Source organism: Sorex fumeus, unplaced genomic scaffold (assembly GCF_029834395.1).
Source record: "Sorex fumeus unplaced genomic scaffold, SorFum_2.1 ptg000072l, whole genome shotgun sequence".
In the NCBI taxonomy this organism is placed as follows: domain Eukaryota; kingdom Metazoa; phylum Chordata; class Mammalia; order Eulipotyphla; family Soricidae; genus Sorex; species Sorex fumeus.
Window position 1 is genome coordinate 15,801,932 of NW_026606129.1, and position 16,197 is coordinate 15,818,128.

Sequence of the window (16,197 nt, forward strand, 5' to 3'; positions counted from 1 at the left end):
AGTCTCATGTTATGTTGCTTCATACTCCACAAATGAGTGCAGTTAATGGTCTCCTTTCATAAAAATTAACAAGGTTGATTGCCAATCTTTTTCTTCCTTTTATAGTGTAGAGATAGGACCCCCAAAAAATCCATCAGCTCAACATAGGAAGAAAAACCTTTTTATTCACTAAGTATTGGCTTAGTTCTTATTGTGCCCAAGAACTGTACTAAATCCTGATAAATATCTTAGTACTGAGGCTTTCTTGAGTAGTGACTATAGGAGTCTACTGCAAATGTAAGTTAAAGCCATTGTAAACAGTTTGCAATGGAAGCTTAGAATCAGGAGTAACGAAACCAGCCAGAAGTTTGAGAGTGAATTCTGCTTCACTTGTTCAAGTGACAAGTTACAGTGTTCAAATACATGCATGCCTACACTTCAAGTCAGGGAGAAAAGAATAGATTTCCTTTCATTAGCATTCTTCAGTGATCAGTGGCCCTTAAATAGTTTTCTGATCACAGGTTAGACAGCTTGCCCCTGCCCACCAGGAACTGGATCAGATTCAGATCTTGAGAACTGTAAAATCAAAAGCCAGCACACTTTCAACACCCTGAATATTCCATAACAGCGGTAGATCATTAACCTCTCTATTTCTCAACTGCCCATCGATCAAGAGGCGATCATAATAATAACTCCCCACTGCTAGGACTGCTAAAAAGATTAAATCAGTCCAAATCTGCCAAATGCTTAGAACACTCTTGGGGCAAAATAAATGTTCAATAAACGTGGGCATACTAGTCAGAGCTGTCACTGAGAACTCCCTTCTAACTGGCAATATTCAAGTGCAAGGGAGATGAGGAAAGATGTTAAGGGTTAAACAGAGAACAGAACAAGTGAGAGAGAGGCACAGGAAGAGGTTTATTGAAAAGAATTGGCTTAGGTCTGGTGAGGGCTGACTGTATGCATCTAAGATCCCAGAGTAGTTGGGGTTGGAGCGATAGTTTAACAGGTAGAGCATTTGCCTTGTATGCAGCCAGCCTGGGTTCAGTTCCCGGCAGACTAGATCTTTTGGCACAAGCTAAGGTTAAATCCAAAGTCAAACTTTTATTTCCTTTGAAAATGTATTTGTTGTGAGTTTACAATAGTATATCATCTCGGGAATATAGCTTACTGTCTGTGTCTGTGTACAGAACTTAACTCTTTAGCATCACCTTAGACCACCAAAACATTCCTCTCTCCATTTCTCCCACTCACTCCCATTTCCACTGATATCTACCATAATCTAAGTCACCAAGTCTAAGCATTAGTTTGGTTGATCTTTTCCAGCTACTTTGTTTGTGTTTTTTATATTCCACATATTAGTAAAATAATCTAGAAGTTGTCTTTCACTTCCTGACTCATTTCACTTAACATGATGACCTCAAGTTCTAGACATTTTGTTCCAAAGAGCAATATTTCATCTGTTTGGTTTTATCTTTGGATTTCATTTTTCAGAGTCTCACCTGGAAGTTCTTATAGAATACACCTAACTCTGTATTCAGTCAGGGGTCTCCTCCTAACTGTACTCAGGGGACCATATGGTGCCAGGAAGTGCACCCAGAACTCCTTCATACAAAACATTGACTCCAACTCTCTTTCTAACGCTGATTTAATCTTTTTTTTTTACTGGCAGAGCAGTAGTTTTATATACATAAGAGGCTCTTTACCTCATCATCTGTCTCAGGGCTTACTTCTGACTACATGCTTAGGGATCACTCCTGGCAGCGCCCTGGGTACCATGTGGTACTGCGGATCAAAGCCTGTTAGTCACATGCAAGTCAAGTGTCCTGTCTGCTGTACTATTCACTCCAGTCCTGTGCTCATAGTTTTATCCATTCTGTTGTAGTTGGATATTTGGGGTGCTTCCATATCCTAGCTATTATAGTAAGTACTTCACTGAACATATGTATGCATATATATTTTTCAGTGATTTTTTTTTGTGTTCTTGGGAAAGATGCCAAGAAGTTGGATCACTGAGTCATAGAAAAATTCATTCTTGAATTTTAAGGAAGGCTTCATACTGGTTTCCACAGTCTAAACCAGACAGCTTAATCACCAATAGTGAATGAGGGTTCCTTTTCACCATATCCCCACTAACACTGGTTTTCCAGCCTTCTTGATACACCAATTATATTTTTAACAGGAAAAGAAAATGCAACTCCTAAATTATAAAAACCACAGAATTTAAAAAAAATAAAAACCACAGAATTTTAATATCAACTGATTATGAACTGATTCATCATGTCAACAAAATAATTTCACTATAATACCCTAGAATGGATTTTGATTAAATAACTGGGGTGTATAACTTAGCAGTGTTGGTAATACAAAAACAAATCTTGCCAGTAAAAAGGCCTAAAAAAAACTCTCAGTTTACATACTGTCTTTATTTGTTGGTTTCAAAGCAAATATAAAAGGGGAAAACATGTTAATACATATTTTTAAACATTTTTTAAACTTAAAAATTTTTTTTTATTTTAATGAATCATCGTGAGCTACATTTACAGACTTACAGACTTTCATGATTGTGTTTCAGAGAAACAATGTTCAAGTACCCACCCTTCCACCAGTGTCCATTCCCCATCTCCAGTGTTCCCAGTATCCCTCCCCTGACCTCCACTCTTCCTACCTCCTGCCTTTGTGGCAGGCACAATCCCTAAGCCCAACCTCTTAATACACAACTATCTAAACCTTCCACAGACAGGGCTACTACCATGAAAACAATGCTCCTGCTGTTAGACTTGCTGGAGAGATAGTATGGTGGGTGGGAAGCTTGCCTTGCAGAGGACTGACCCTGCTAAATTCCTGGTATTGCATATTGTTCCCTGAGCACTTCCAGGAGCGTTGCCAGGAGAGCAGAGCTTTAGCATTTCTGGGTGTGGCTCAAAAACAAACAAGCAAAAAAAATGCATCCCTTCATTTGTGAACAGTGAGCAAGTTCTTTATGTTGGAAATTGTGTCCACTGAGCCTCAGAAGATCCCAGTAGTTTAGTGTCAGTCAACAAGTGGAGCTTTTTGAACAAGCAGGTTGGGGTGATCTTATTATAAATTCAAGTTTTCTTTAAGAGAAGGTACTAAATAAGAGAAATAGTGATGCCAGACTCCTGGATTCAGAGGAACCTTTGTCATTTTCTGGGCATCTAGTCAAGTCACTTAACCACCCTTCCAGTGAACGGTGAATGAAAATGGAGATCACCAGTGGTTGGTCATTTCAGCATTGTCTAAAGGATTTGGGACCATTAACACAATGTCCTGTGTTTATAAAAGATGGTCAGTTAAGGAAAGCAATGGAGTTGAATATCTTTTAATTCAAAGATTGCCAAGTTTGTTGAATCATCTTGAGAAATGTGCTTCATCTCTTACAACTTGCTTGCCTCATCTATAAAATGAGCATAGCAATAAATTATTTCAGGGTTTCAGTGAGCTGATGTGTATATGCCTGAAGGACTCAGAAACAGTGTTGAGTACCTAGTAAGTGCTCTCTATACTATTATGATTTGGTTTTTGTGTGGCATTGGTAACTCAGAAAGAGGAAAGCTAGAATTTAGTCCCATCTCAGCACTGAGCAAACTCCCAGAAGTAGCTTTATGTTTCTCTCAAATGAGAACAAGGACTTAACAAAAACTTGAAGACTTGTGTGTTTGTGTGGTTTTGTTTTTGTTTTCAGACCATACCTGGCTGTGCTCAGTTCTTACTCCTGACTCTATGATCAGGAACCACTCCCGGCAGTGTTTGGGAGACCATTCGAGTGCCAATGATCAAACCCAGGTTAGCTATATGCAAGAACTATTCGGCTGTACTATCTCTCTGCACAACTCAGACATTTGAAGATGGGTCTCTAAAGTCCACTGTGGGCTGAGACCCTGAGGAGTTTAACTGGCATGGACAGAGCTTGGGGCTGCCCTCTTACCAATCTGTCAATACTTTCTCATTGATTCTTAACCAGGGACCCTGCCTCTCTGTTTTTCTGCCGGGCAGTTGATCTGTTTGCTTTTCCTGAAGATGTGTTCCTCTGTCAGCTGCCTGCAAGCTGTCACACACCAGCTATATGGAAAGGAAAACAGTTTTTGTTTTTCTGCTTCACTGTGTCTTCCTTCCTATGGGAGCTCTTCTGAGAAAGGTCAAAACAGAATTCTGCAACTGCTATGATGAGAAATGCCAGAAGAGTGAAGCGGCGGGGTCCTTGTCAGTAGCAGGGTCCAGCCCCCAGGATACAACGTAGCAGTCCTGACAGGGCTAACATAGTCTCCAACTCTGGCAGGTGCTGTGGGCACTCCCTCTCAGCCCAGTGAGACAGCAAATGAACTAACTTCTTGGGTGGTGTGCTTAGCTGCTGGAAGGAGGAAGGGTCACCGACTTTAGCATGACAGAATATCTAAGGTAGCAGGAGTGAAGGAGTGGCATGGTTTTTGCTTAAGAGTCTGTGACAAACCAAACTATTACTATCTATCCCCTTTCCACCTACTTGCTCTTTTAACTTCTTTTGGGTCCAGGGGCATGAGAAGTGTTCAATATGGCCAGTGGTTAGGACTCCTGCCGTCTTTCCCAAATCAGGGAAGGTTTCAAAGGCTGCTTCCACTTGGTCTCTCTCATTGCTTCTGACTCAGTTGCCTTTTGATTGGGTTCTTCTCTAAAATCAGAAGAGCGAATGTGCTGTCAGATGCTAGCTTCCATGGTTGAACTCATTCTGGTCAAAGTCAGGAGCCTTAAATAAATGGTCCAGCAGAGATGTCTGGATTGGGACACCCTGATGGTGAAGGAAGTGCATAACTTTGTATACGAAGAGCATAAACATTACTTAAATAATTACTTAAATATTACTAAACATTACTTAATAAATAAATAATTACTTAAATATTACTAAACATTACTTAATAAACATTACTTAAATATTACTTAAATAATTAAAATGATGTAAAAAAGAAAGAGTACGTCCAAAAACTAAATTAAATTCGAAGAGATGGTTCCAGGAGGGACTCTGCATTCTCTTTCTAGCAGCAGCTAGCATCTTCTTGCTGGTTCCAGGGAATGAATATGTGTGTTTCAGGGTCAGTGAGGAGACAAAATGCACAGAAGCAGGAATGGGAGGGTGAGAAGATTATCCAGAACAATGGCTAGTTTCCTGTAGCAACTGGGAGAATGGAAGTCGTTCACTATAATAGAAAATGAATGAGTAGAAATCATTGGGGTGATGTTCCCTGTGGGACATATTTCACTGGAGATCCATGGGGAATGCCACCGAATCCGAGACAAAAAGTTTTATAAGTCATGTTCTTTAGGCAGGGCTGGCTGGTGGGATCCCATTCTGGGAAGACCTAGGTTGCCTATTTTTTTTACAAATTACTTATACATATATATTTTTTTGATGAATCACCATAAGATACAGTTACAGACTTACAAATTTTTGTGATTACGTTTCAGTCATAGTGATCAAATACCCATCCCTCCACCAGTGCCCATTCTCCAACACCTATGTTCACAGTATCCCTCCCGCCACTCCCATCCCTTCCCACCCCCTGCCTTTACAGCACCAATATTCCAAGGAAAATATCTGAGCAAACGGCCCCTCTATGTTGTCTTGATCTTAAAGCAACTGGGAGAGTGTAGTTGCGATTCACTATAATAGAAAATAAAAGGAATTTCCTTCCGGCCAATCACTGGTTTCAGAGGTAGTAATGCCTGAGAAGCTGGCTCACCATTCACCCCAGAAAACTGGGGAGCTTCCCTTTCATCGGATAATGTGTAACCACATGGATTTCATCTGCTGATTTCATCTGACTCATTCTACAAAGTGTCGCCTGTGGACCCAGATTTAGTCTGGATATTGTCAGAGGGAACCCTCTGTGGGAAGTGAACCATCATATCATATGTGTGATGAATGCCTGATATTTACTAAAGTGACCTACCCAGCACTATTTTTCACTTATTTTTCATATGGGTGCAGTTAAAAAATCTCACATGGCTACCTTCTTACACATTTCTATGAACATCACATTTATAACCTTGAGGAAAAGAAGTCAAAGAAGAAAATATGATTGATTGGAGCCCGTTCTGAACATTTAATTTGGTAGAAACTTCTACCCTGAAGTCAGGCAACTAATTCAGCCTGTAAACTGTGGTGTGGTGGCAGTTCTGAGCAGGGGGAAAGGACACTGAAATTAGTGTCAGCATGTTTGTCATCAAATCCCAGTTCTCATGCACTAGATGGCCCCCTTAGCAAATTATTATCTCCTTTGGGTATTATTGGCCTTACAAGAGAAATGGGCAAAAAAAGGCTAATGTACAAAGCAGAGAAATATTCTGTTTTCCACGACATGCCACTATCCTAGTCAGCCAAGCTTTGATTTAGACTTAGCATTATCTTTCATTAACTCTTTCTCCCTGAAATTCCTACTACCTTCAACCTTTGGATACCCTCTTTGTTGGAGGGGGAATAAAACAGATACTCTTTTTTCTCTTGCAGTGCATAGTATGGGACTGGGACTCCAATGGCAAACATGATTTCATTGGAGAATTCACCTCAACGTTCAAGGAGATGAGAGGAGCCCTGGAAGGAAAGCAGGTATGTGCAAATCACTCTCAATATTCCCCAAATACTCCTCTTGTGATGTAGATGATGTATTCTTCCAAATCAGTCACGTAGGTACTAGTTAGAGGAGAGACATTAATATATGATCAATCATGACAAGATGCAGCAGTTTGGAGTCTCATGACCTGGACTCCAGCACTAGACCAACCCAAAACAATTAGGGTGTCCTTGAGCCAAATACTGATCTAATACCATTATTTTCTACCCAGAAAATAAAGCATTGTAGCACTGTCCTGTTGTTCATCGATTTGCTCCAGTGGGCAACAGTAATGTCTCCATTGTGAGACTTGTTATTACTGTTTTTGGCATATCCAATACGCCACAGGGAGCTGGCCAGGCTCTGCCGTGCAGGTGGGATGCTCTCAATAGCTTGCCAGACTCTGCGAGAGCGATGGAAGAATCGAACCTGGGTGAGCCGCATGCAAGGCAAACACCCTACCCACTGTGCTATCGCTCCAGCCCATAAAATAAAGAATATTTTTAATTTCTTTTAATTTGGCAGCCATAGTCCCTTGTATTAAAATTAAGAAATAATTCTCTTATCTAAAATAAATTAGAAGTGACTATTGTATATTTCTTACAGAATTAAGATTCAATGAGTATCAATTTTCATTTTTCAGAGTGCCTAGCACATAGCTCACACGTCCAAAGTATCCATGGTTACTAGCTGTGTTCTTTTTTTGTTTGTTTGTTTTGAGATCACACCCAGTGATGCTCAGGGGTTACTCCTGCCTCTGCACTCTGGAATTACTCCTGGCAGTGTGCAGGGGACCATATGGGATGCCTGTGGTCAAACCAACATCATGTGAAGCAAATGCCCTACCTGCTGTACTGTCTTTTCAGGAATTGTTAGATTCATTCATATTTTTGTTATGGAGACATCAAGTTTTGGTCTAAGGCCATCATTTTGATCTTGACACACACACACAAAATTTTATTTGCATTTATTGACACTGAATTATTAGAAACCAAAATTAACAGAAATAAAATATCAGCTATACTGGCCTCTAATAGCGCCAAAATTAAGTAATTATGTATAAATAAAATTAACATGTATGTAATCAGTATAGTAAAATCTACAGATTGTTGATTTAAAGAAGCCAAATAAGGCTAAATAGAGAACTCTACCACAGTAATATATTGGAAGACTAAACATAGTAGCCACTTCATTGCAAAACAAAGCATAGATTTAGCACAGTCTTAATTAAAAATCCATAATATTTTTGTGTTATGTAGACAAATTGACTCATTTTAAGTGGCTGATAGCCAGATATATGCCCAAATGCTACCACCTGCCACAAAAGCTCACAGGGATTCCACTGTACGCTGCAAAACAGAACTCCAATGTTTTCTTTTCTTTTTGTTTGTTTGGGGGCCATGCCTTTTAGGAGCTTATTCCTGGCTCTTTACTCAGAGATCACTCATGGAAGTGCTTGGGGATTATATGGGGTGCTTGGGGTTGAATTCAGGTTAGCTGCGTATAAGACAAATACCCATACCTGCTATACTGTTGCTCCTGCCCCATTCTCTAATGTTTTTCTTACAGACACACATTCCTATATATGTATACACACACACACACACACACACACACACACACACACACACACACACACCTCTGTATCAATGGATCATTCCATTGCTGTCCTTATGGATTCTAATCATGTAATTCTGGGACAGGGAGGCACTTACATTGCAAACAGGCCACCCCGGTCCAAACCAAGACACCATATATAGTCCCCCCAACCCCACAGAGCCAGGAGAAATCCTGAAGCACCACCAGGTATGCCCACACATAAAAGCAACTTCTGCTCTTACCTTTTCAGGGCTCACCAGTTCAACTTTCAGATACTTAACCTGAATTACATTGCCTCAAGGTTTTCTCTGGCTTCTAGATCCATTCTGCACAGGCACACAGAGAACTGGAAGGAAGGGGGAGGGGCATATATCACAATAACTATTGGGAATTGGGGCATAAATACCCCAGCTGTCTTTCCCTTTGGGTATCAAAATTCTGAATGTGTGGGCTGGAGTGATAGCACAGCAGTAGGGCATTTGCCTTGCGCGCAGCCAGCCAGCCGAGCCGGGTTTGATTCCTCTGCCCCTCTCGGAGAGCCCGGCAAGCTACCGGGAGTATCTCACCCACACGGCAAAGCCTGGGAAGCTACTCGTGATGTATTCAATATGCCAAACACAGTAACAGCAAGTCTCACAATGGAGATATTACTGGGCCCGCTCGAGCAAATCAATGAAAAACAGGAGGATATTGCTAAGAATGGTGTTACATATAGTTTCCCAGAGTTTCCAGCACAAATAAGCCCTGGTTTCACACAGTGGTAAGTGAACTGATAATGTACCCCTTTTGATGGCCTACTCTATCCCAATTTTCTACTCTTCTGTAGGTGCTTCCTTTTATAACCTCCCCGATGAACTATCTGCACTGAATTCCTTAAGTCCATTCTTTTGGACAGAAGATCAAGCAAGAGATAACTAGACAAGATAGAAATACACTGAGACTTCAAAATTAGAATCTCAATCTGCCTGATTGTTGTGTGTGTGTGTGTGTATATATATATATATTATACAATATTTATATAATGAGAATATGAATCTGCCTGACATTCAAGGGCAAGTTTCTGCATAGCTTCCAAAGAACCTCCTGTCTATGCTCTATTGTAGACCCAGCATTTCAAGTAATGTGTCAAGCACACAGAGATGTTCAGCAGAGTTCACAGAGAGTCAGGGGCACAATTAGCAATAACACTAAATTCTAAGTAATTACTGCCAGGGTGACTAAGTGTATAGCTGGAGAAGCTGTTGCTCCATCAAAGATACAGCCCTGAGCACAACTGAGCTAATAATAAATAAATGATCATTACCAATACCACCTGCTATAGTTCTAAAGTGTTTCAATGGCATTTTTGCCTGGTAAATTTGCAAACTTGTGCCTTGTTTTGCAAATAGAAATAGACTGGTTCATAAAACATTGAATCTGTAGGTTACTAAGAGGATTAAAATTTAGATTATAACACATATCATAGTTGAAAAGCACCAAAGTCTGCTGCATGCAAACAGAAACAAATCTTTAAATCCCATTGAGGAAATGAGTAAGCTATTATATTTCCTGTGGTACCAGAAAGATTTTTTCAGTGATACCAGGAAGATTTTTCAGTTAAACCTCTGAGCTCCTGTCATGGGTGTGTGGGGAATTGTTTGTTTATTCATTGGTGTCACTAATATTTATTGAGAGGAGCCTACTAAGGGCTAGGTTCTAGATGTGTTATGACTAGACATAAGAGTAAAATTTAGGAATAGATAGATAACTCATCAGAGTGGAATGTATGCCTTGCATGCAAGAGGCCTGTGTTCTACTTAATCTTCCAAACACAGTTGTGCATGACTCCTGAGCATAGTCAGGAGAAGCTCTGAATACCAAGTGTTGCCCAAGAAACAAAACTAACAAAAAGTAAAACTGAGAAAAAAAATTTTTTTAAAAGTAACTACAACTTATGACAAATGTTCTAGCAAGTGAAATTGGCTTTAAAGATATGATTCAGAAACATCATTTCCAATCAAGACCCTTGTGAATGAAAAGAGGCCAGCCGTGTAACCAGTAAGGAGAAAGCTCCTCAGAGAGACTCACTCTGCAAAGGGAAATCAGGGAAAAGTCTTGCATGGTGAGATTTGAAAAGACATCCATGTATCTAGAGTAGAAAGGATTGAGGGAAGTCAGGCATATGATATGATCAAAGACAAGAAAGATTCTGAGAACTCAAAAAAAAAAAGGAGCTTCAATTTCCTTCTAAATGTGGTAAAGCACACAACTGAGACCTGTATCATATGAGAGAGTAGCGTATGACTACGCATAGCTAGTTTCAATTCAATTTTTTGTCATACTAGTGACTTATTTTGTCGTTGTTTGTATTTGGTCTATTTTATTTTATCTATTTTTTTATTTTTCACTGACATATTATTAGTTTACAGTGTTTTGGAATTGCAGGGTTTAACTTCCTACCTCTATGCATGCAAGTATCTCCACTTCCACCTCCAACACTTATCATAGAGAAAGAGCTCAATATCCTCATGGTATTAGTGGTTTCAACACTGATTGATTAAACAAATGCATGCAACATTGCCCTCCTTGTTAGAAAGTTCTATTGGACAGTGCTGCAAAGACACATGAATTATTTCAATTTTTTAAACATTCCTTTCAGCTATTGTGTACATAATTAATTATAGAGAGACAAGATAATGAAGCAGAGAGATTTCTTAGGAGATTATTATTATAGAAAGATAAACTTGTATTTTTAATTTGTTAATTTTTCCTCTGCTTTAGTCTACTATTATACTCTCAATTATATTTTCAAGATTTATTATTATATTTTTCAACTCCATAAATTGTATTTTTAATTAATTAATTTTTAATTGAATCACAGTGAGGTAGTTACAAAGTTGTTCATAACTGGCTTTCAGTCATATAATGTTCCAATACCTGTCCCTTCTGTCCCTTCACAGTGTACATTTCTCACCACCAATGACTCCCAAAACTTGTATTTTTTAAAGTGACAATGGAGATGGGGATGGGAAAAGGTAGAGAGAGAAAAGATACATTTGGAGGAGAGAATGATGGTATTAGTGGAAGGATTGGCTATGATGAGTACAGAGGGGAAGGACCCTTCACAGACAGAGGCACAATTGGTGCTACTTTAAACATGTGGATATATCTAAATAAGATCCTATAAGATCTGAGAATTGTGTTGGAAACCACCAAAAAAGAGAAGGTATGTAGAGTCAATGGAATAACTGAGAACATTTAGGGAGAGAGATCCAAGCTGACTTGAACTCTGAGAAACCCCAATATTTAAAGTCAGAAGACAAGAAATGCCATTTTTGGATATGCTGTTTTATGGGGCTACAACCAGCTATGCTCAGCGCTTACTTCTGGCTCTGCTCTCAGGGATCACTCCTGGCAGACTCAGAAAACTATATTGGGGTGCTAGGATTGAACCCAGGTCAACCGCATGCAAGGCAAGTGCCGTGCCCTCCCCTCAGTATTATCCCTTTGGCCCCGAGATGCCACCTTTTTTAGGCTCCTTCCCATGAGTCACAGTTCCAAAGGTATGGGGCAAACTTCTGATGAACTTGGATGAATTCTTGAGTGACTCCATGAACATCTTTAGTTTGAGATGGCCAAAAAGTAAGAAGAAATAGAAGCACACCCCCATACCCCAGGAGCCTCCCAGGGTTCCTAAACAGACTTTGGAAAGAGCACTGGTTTGATTTTTCTCTCCTCTCTGAGCCTCTTTCATCTGTAAAGTGAGTTGCGGAGGGGGGGGGGGGGCGAGGGGGTTGAGAGAATTAAATGGATCTTGGATGAAAAACTTTTAACCACACATTAGACAACAACTTCATGTCACAATAAATGCAGGATACATAGAACTTAATTTATCAATAATCCCTTCCCACCCAGCAGGCATGAAGTCCCCAAGTTTCTGCAAGGTTTTATTCTGTTTCCTTGGAGCCCTTGTCTGATAATGCCAACCCTCCCTCCACTATTGATCCACCTTAGCCCGAGGGGGGAATGAGCAGACTTGTCACAGATAAGCCTTAAAAGTCTGAATAGAACTCAGAATCTAACTTATCAAAATTCCAGTTGTTATGATCAACTGGATCATAACAGAGCCTGGCAAGCTCCCCGTGGCATATTCAATATGCCAAAAACAATAACAATAATGGGCCTCATTCCCCTCACTCTGAAAGAGCCTCCAATACCAAAGCGTTGGGAAAGACGAGTAAGGAGAGGCTGCTAAAGTCTCAGGACTGGGATAAATGAGACATTACTGGTGCCGCTGGAATAAATTGATGAACAATGGGATGACAGTGATACAGTGATACAGTAATATGATCTAATGGTAGAAGAAATTGAGGTTAATCGAAATTATTGGAAAAGCCAAAGGGATTAGCACAGCTAATTTTAGCATCTTTATTTTCTAATTGTGAGGTAAATCTCTACACTACTTATTTATCCTGCAACATCAGTGGAAGCTTTGCAGGGGGTGGGAGAGGTAATTTCCATTTGATGGGTCTGGGTAGGACTATGGCTTCTTTGCTTAAAATACTAATAAATTTTGAGACAGGCTGGATTTATCATCTATGTGCACAAACCACATTGAACTGAAAAAAAAAAACCTCCAAGAGTGGGAAAAAAAAAGACAACCATTGTGACTTTGGAAAGATGGTATGTTTTATTAACAGATGAGATGTTTTATTTCAGATTTGGTTCTAACTCTTATCCCTCCTTTCTTTTATTCTTCCCTCTCTCTCTCTCCCTTCCTTTGATTCTTCTCCCTTTTCTTGCTCAGATCTTAGAGGCCTCTTACCCAGAAAGGAAGCCTTCTAATTGCAAACCTTTATGTGGTTGTCAGTTGCCTACTAGAACCTTCCTTTCTGGGAATTATGGCATCAGTTATTTATTGCTGAGTAACCTATTGCTGCCTGGGCAGAGCAATAGCAGCCCGGGCGGAGCAATAGCACAGCGGGTAGGGCATTTGCCTTTCACAAGTCTCACTCGGGTTCAATTGCTCTGTCCCTCTCGAAGAGCCTGGCAAGCTACCGAGAGTATCCCGCCTGCACGGCTGAGCCCAACAAGCTACCCATGGCATATTCGGTATGCCAAAAACAGTAACAACACGTCTCACAATGGAGACGTTACTGGTGCCCGCTGGAGCAAATCTATGAACAACAGGAGGACAGTGCTACAGTGCAGTGCTACAGTGATGTTTGCCTCCCATTCTGGCCTACATATCTGACATCTGACATCAACCTATTGCTCCAAAAACGTTCTATCTCCATGTGCTTTAAATTTTCTCCCCTAAATGACCTTTTGCTCCCAACTATACCTTCCCATCTCCTAGTTCCATCTCTGTTCTTCAGAGGAAATTCATTAGAGAGCTGTTGTGACAGTCTTGTGATATGGATCATTCCATTATTTTAGTTCTCAGTGAAGCATTGTGCAAATTCATTACTCTCTATTCCTGTAACAGCATTAAAAATTCCTCAATTTTCCTGTCTTTTAAGTCAGTTCCGGGCACCATATAGCACTCCAGATAGCACTGGAGTTAGTTCGGCTGTGTCTTTAGCTTTCTTTTCTCCTCTGTAGCTCCTTATTTGAGTTTGTGAACAATAAACATCTGTGAGCACAGGTACTGTTCTAAATGTATGTAGATTAATTATTCAATCCTTCCTCCAATCCTATGAGATAAATGTAAACAGAAACTCTATTTTACAGAGGAGATATGCAGGCAGAGAGGAATTTAGTCTGTTGCTCTAGGTCCATCTCTAGGAGGAGCTGGGATTCACAGCAGGCAGTCTGGGCCACAAGTCACTGCTGCCCCTTTCTTGAGGTAATCATCACCTGGAGACTATGTGTATGTATTAGCCTACACACCTGTTTGCTGCAGCACCCAGCAGTGTGTGGCCTCTGAAATGCCACCACTTCCTCTTGAGCAGGGGTGTTTACACTATGATACTTCTTGTTGCAGGTCCAGTGGGAATGCATCAACCCCAAGTACAAAGCCAAGAAGAAGAATTATAAGAACTCCGGCACTGTGATTTTAAATCAGTGCAAGGTATGCAAAAAGGCGCTGTCTTTCTGAACTACAAAGCTAGAATGGTCTGGGAAGAGGAGGATTTTTATGAATATGTATCTCAAAAAGTCTGTCCAGGAACAAACTGATGGATTAATACAGTGAAAAGTATTAGCAATGGTGATCTTAGATGCTGGGACCCAATGCCACTATGTTCTGGTCCCAAAAGGAAAATTCTGTTCCTGAAACTAGAAGAAATCTAATCTAATCACAAGTCAGGATCTTTCCAGGACAGCCTACATTTGGGTCACACCTACTATGTGCTGGTCACAGTGCTGGGTTCTGAACATGTGGCATCACCCCCATGCTGAAAGGGATTATGTAAACAAGACAATGAAGAAAGACAAAGGGCCTAAAAGTTCAGAAAGGTGCTCATTTTTCAGGAAATCTTGTATGTTAAGCCTCTTAAATCACATCAGAGAATGAATCTGCTGTGGAGTAGTACCACCTTCATTAGGGTTGTTCTTATTCAGTGAGAGAGATGAGTAAGTGCCCAAGAAATGTTACTCAAGATTGCTCATGATCTAGGAAGGTCTAACTAGTCAGAAACTGTTGGTAAAGGCTTCTTAAGTCATTGTGATATTGAAACTTCCCATCTAGATAACCTATAACAAATACTACATAGGGATAGTGGTGGATAGTCTTGGACACTCTACTGGTGGCGAGTAAAATTATTTTGTCCATAAATACCATGAATGTTAACACTATTTTAACTGCGTTACCTAAAATACAATAATAAAAATATTTTAATATGTACAAAAACTGAAAATTCGACATGGAGAGCAAAATGAACCAAGTATGAGATTTTATTGATTTCAGAACAGCAGTAACCCTTAAAAAATACAGTTCCAGCCTCATCTCAGAGACTAAAACTATGCATAAACCAAAAGAGAAGAACAATGAATAAATATTTGCCATCTGGGATACTTCACAGGCCCTCTAAATTGAACATTGCTTTGTTTCTCTGCTGTAAGGAAGCAAAATCAACTGATATATTTTTTCCCCAAGAGATATCTTTTTCCTCTTTCCTCTAGTTTATAATTTAACCCCAAAGTTTAGACCTTCAATCTAGCAGGGAGTAAATGGATGAAGAAAGACAAATTACTTTTTACAAATACAAATACTATTACTAAAGCACTTTCCTCCTCCTGTGCAGATTCACAAGATGCATTCTTTCCTGGACTACATCATGGGTGGCTGCCAAATCCAGTTTACAGTAAGTGGCTTCCATTCTTATGCAGGGACAGAGTTGGGGAGTGATGCTGGGTTTATGGCATGAAGAGACAAAACTATTAAATTCCTTGCCTCATATTTGTATCAGTCTCATTGCTAACATAGTGAATGGTACCATGCTGTTAAAATGATTCCACGCTTTGGGTTCATCCAGTGACTCTGGTTTTTAGCATCTTAGCAGGAAATCCATACCATTGGAGCTTAGGTGGTATGGGGAACCATATCAAAGCTTTCTATTATTTCAGTAATGTAACAAATTCCATCATCTGGTGAAAATAGTTGGCAGTAAAGGAATTGTGTTAGTAAGTAAGGTGCCTGAGTGTTTATGTGTCCAAACACAAGCTCCAGATTATGCCCAGTGGCTAATACCAAGAGTAATTTATCCAAATAGGTTGTTGGGGCCAATGAAAATGGCAAGTTCAGAAGATTAACCAAGTTGGTGAGAAAATAAAATTAGTGTCTAGGTTCCATGGGTGGGTAGATCAAAGCTCATCTCTTACATGTAATCTGTGAGCCCCTGGAATTTACACATGCATTTATTTATTTCAATATTTAAATGGTAGGTTGGGTATTTTGTTGCTGTTGTTTTAAGTGCCAGATATGCCAAGGTTGTGAGTTCATCTTCCCTGAAACAACTTAATTTCAATAACTTAATATTCAAATTTCTCCTAGGTGTAGAGAGATGTGACTTGTAGAAGGAGAATACCCAGA

General features: G+C 39.9%; 1 protein-coding gene across 4 annotated transcripts in view; it reads left to right on the plus strand.

Moving 5' to 3' along the window:
• The window catches only part of CPNE4 (copine 4), a 523,974-nt gene that overhangs the window by 463,286 nt on the left and 44,491 nt on the right, over positions 1-16,197 (plus strand). For all 4 annotated transcript variants that reach the window (XM_056129315.1, XM_056129317.1, XM_056129318.1 and 1 more), the window contains exons 8-10: positions 6,482-6,580; positions 14,149-14,235; positions 15,410-15,469. In XM_056129315.1, coding sequence (XP_055985290.1) covers positions 6,482-6,580; positions 14,149-14,235; positions 15,410-15,469 — 246 coding nt within the window. The remainder of the gene's footprint in view (positions 1-6,481; positions 6,581-14,148; positions 14,236-15,409; positions 15,470-16,197) is intronic.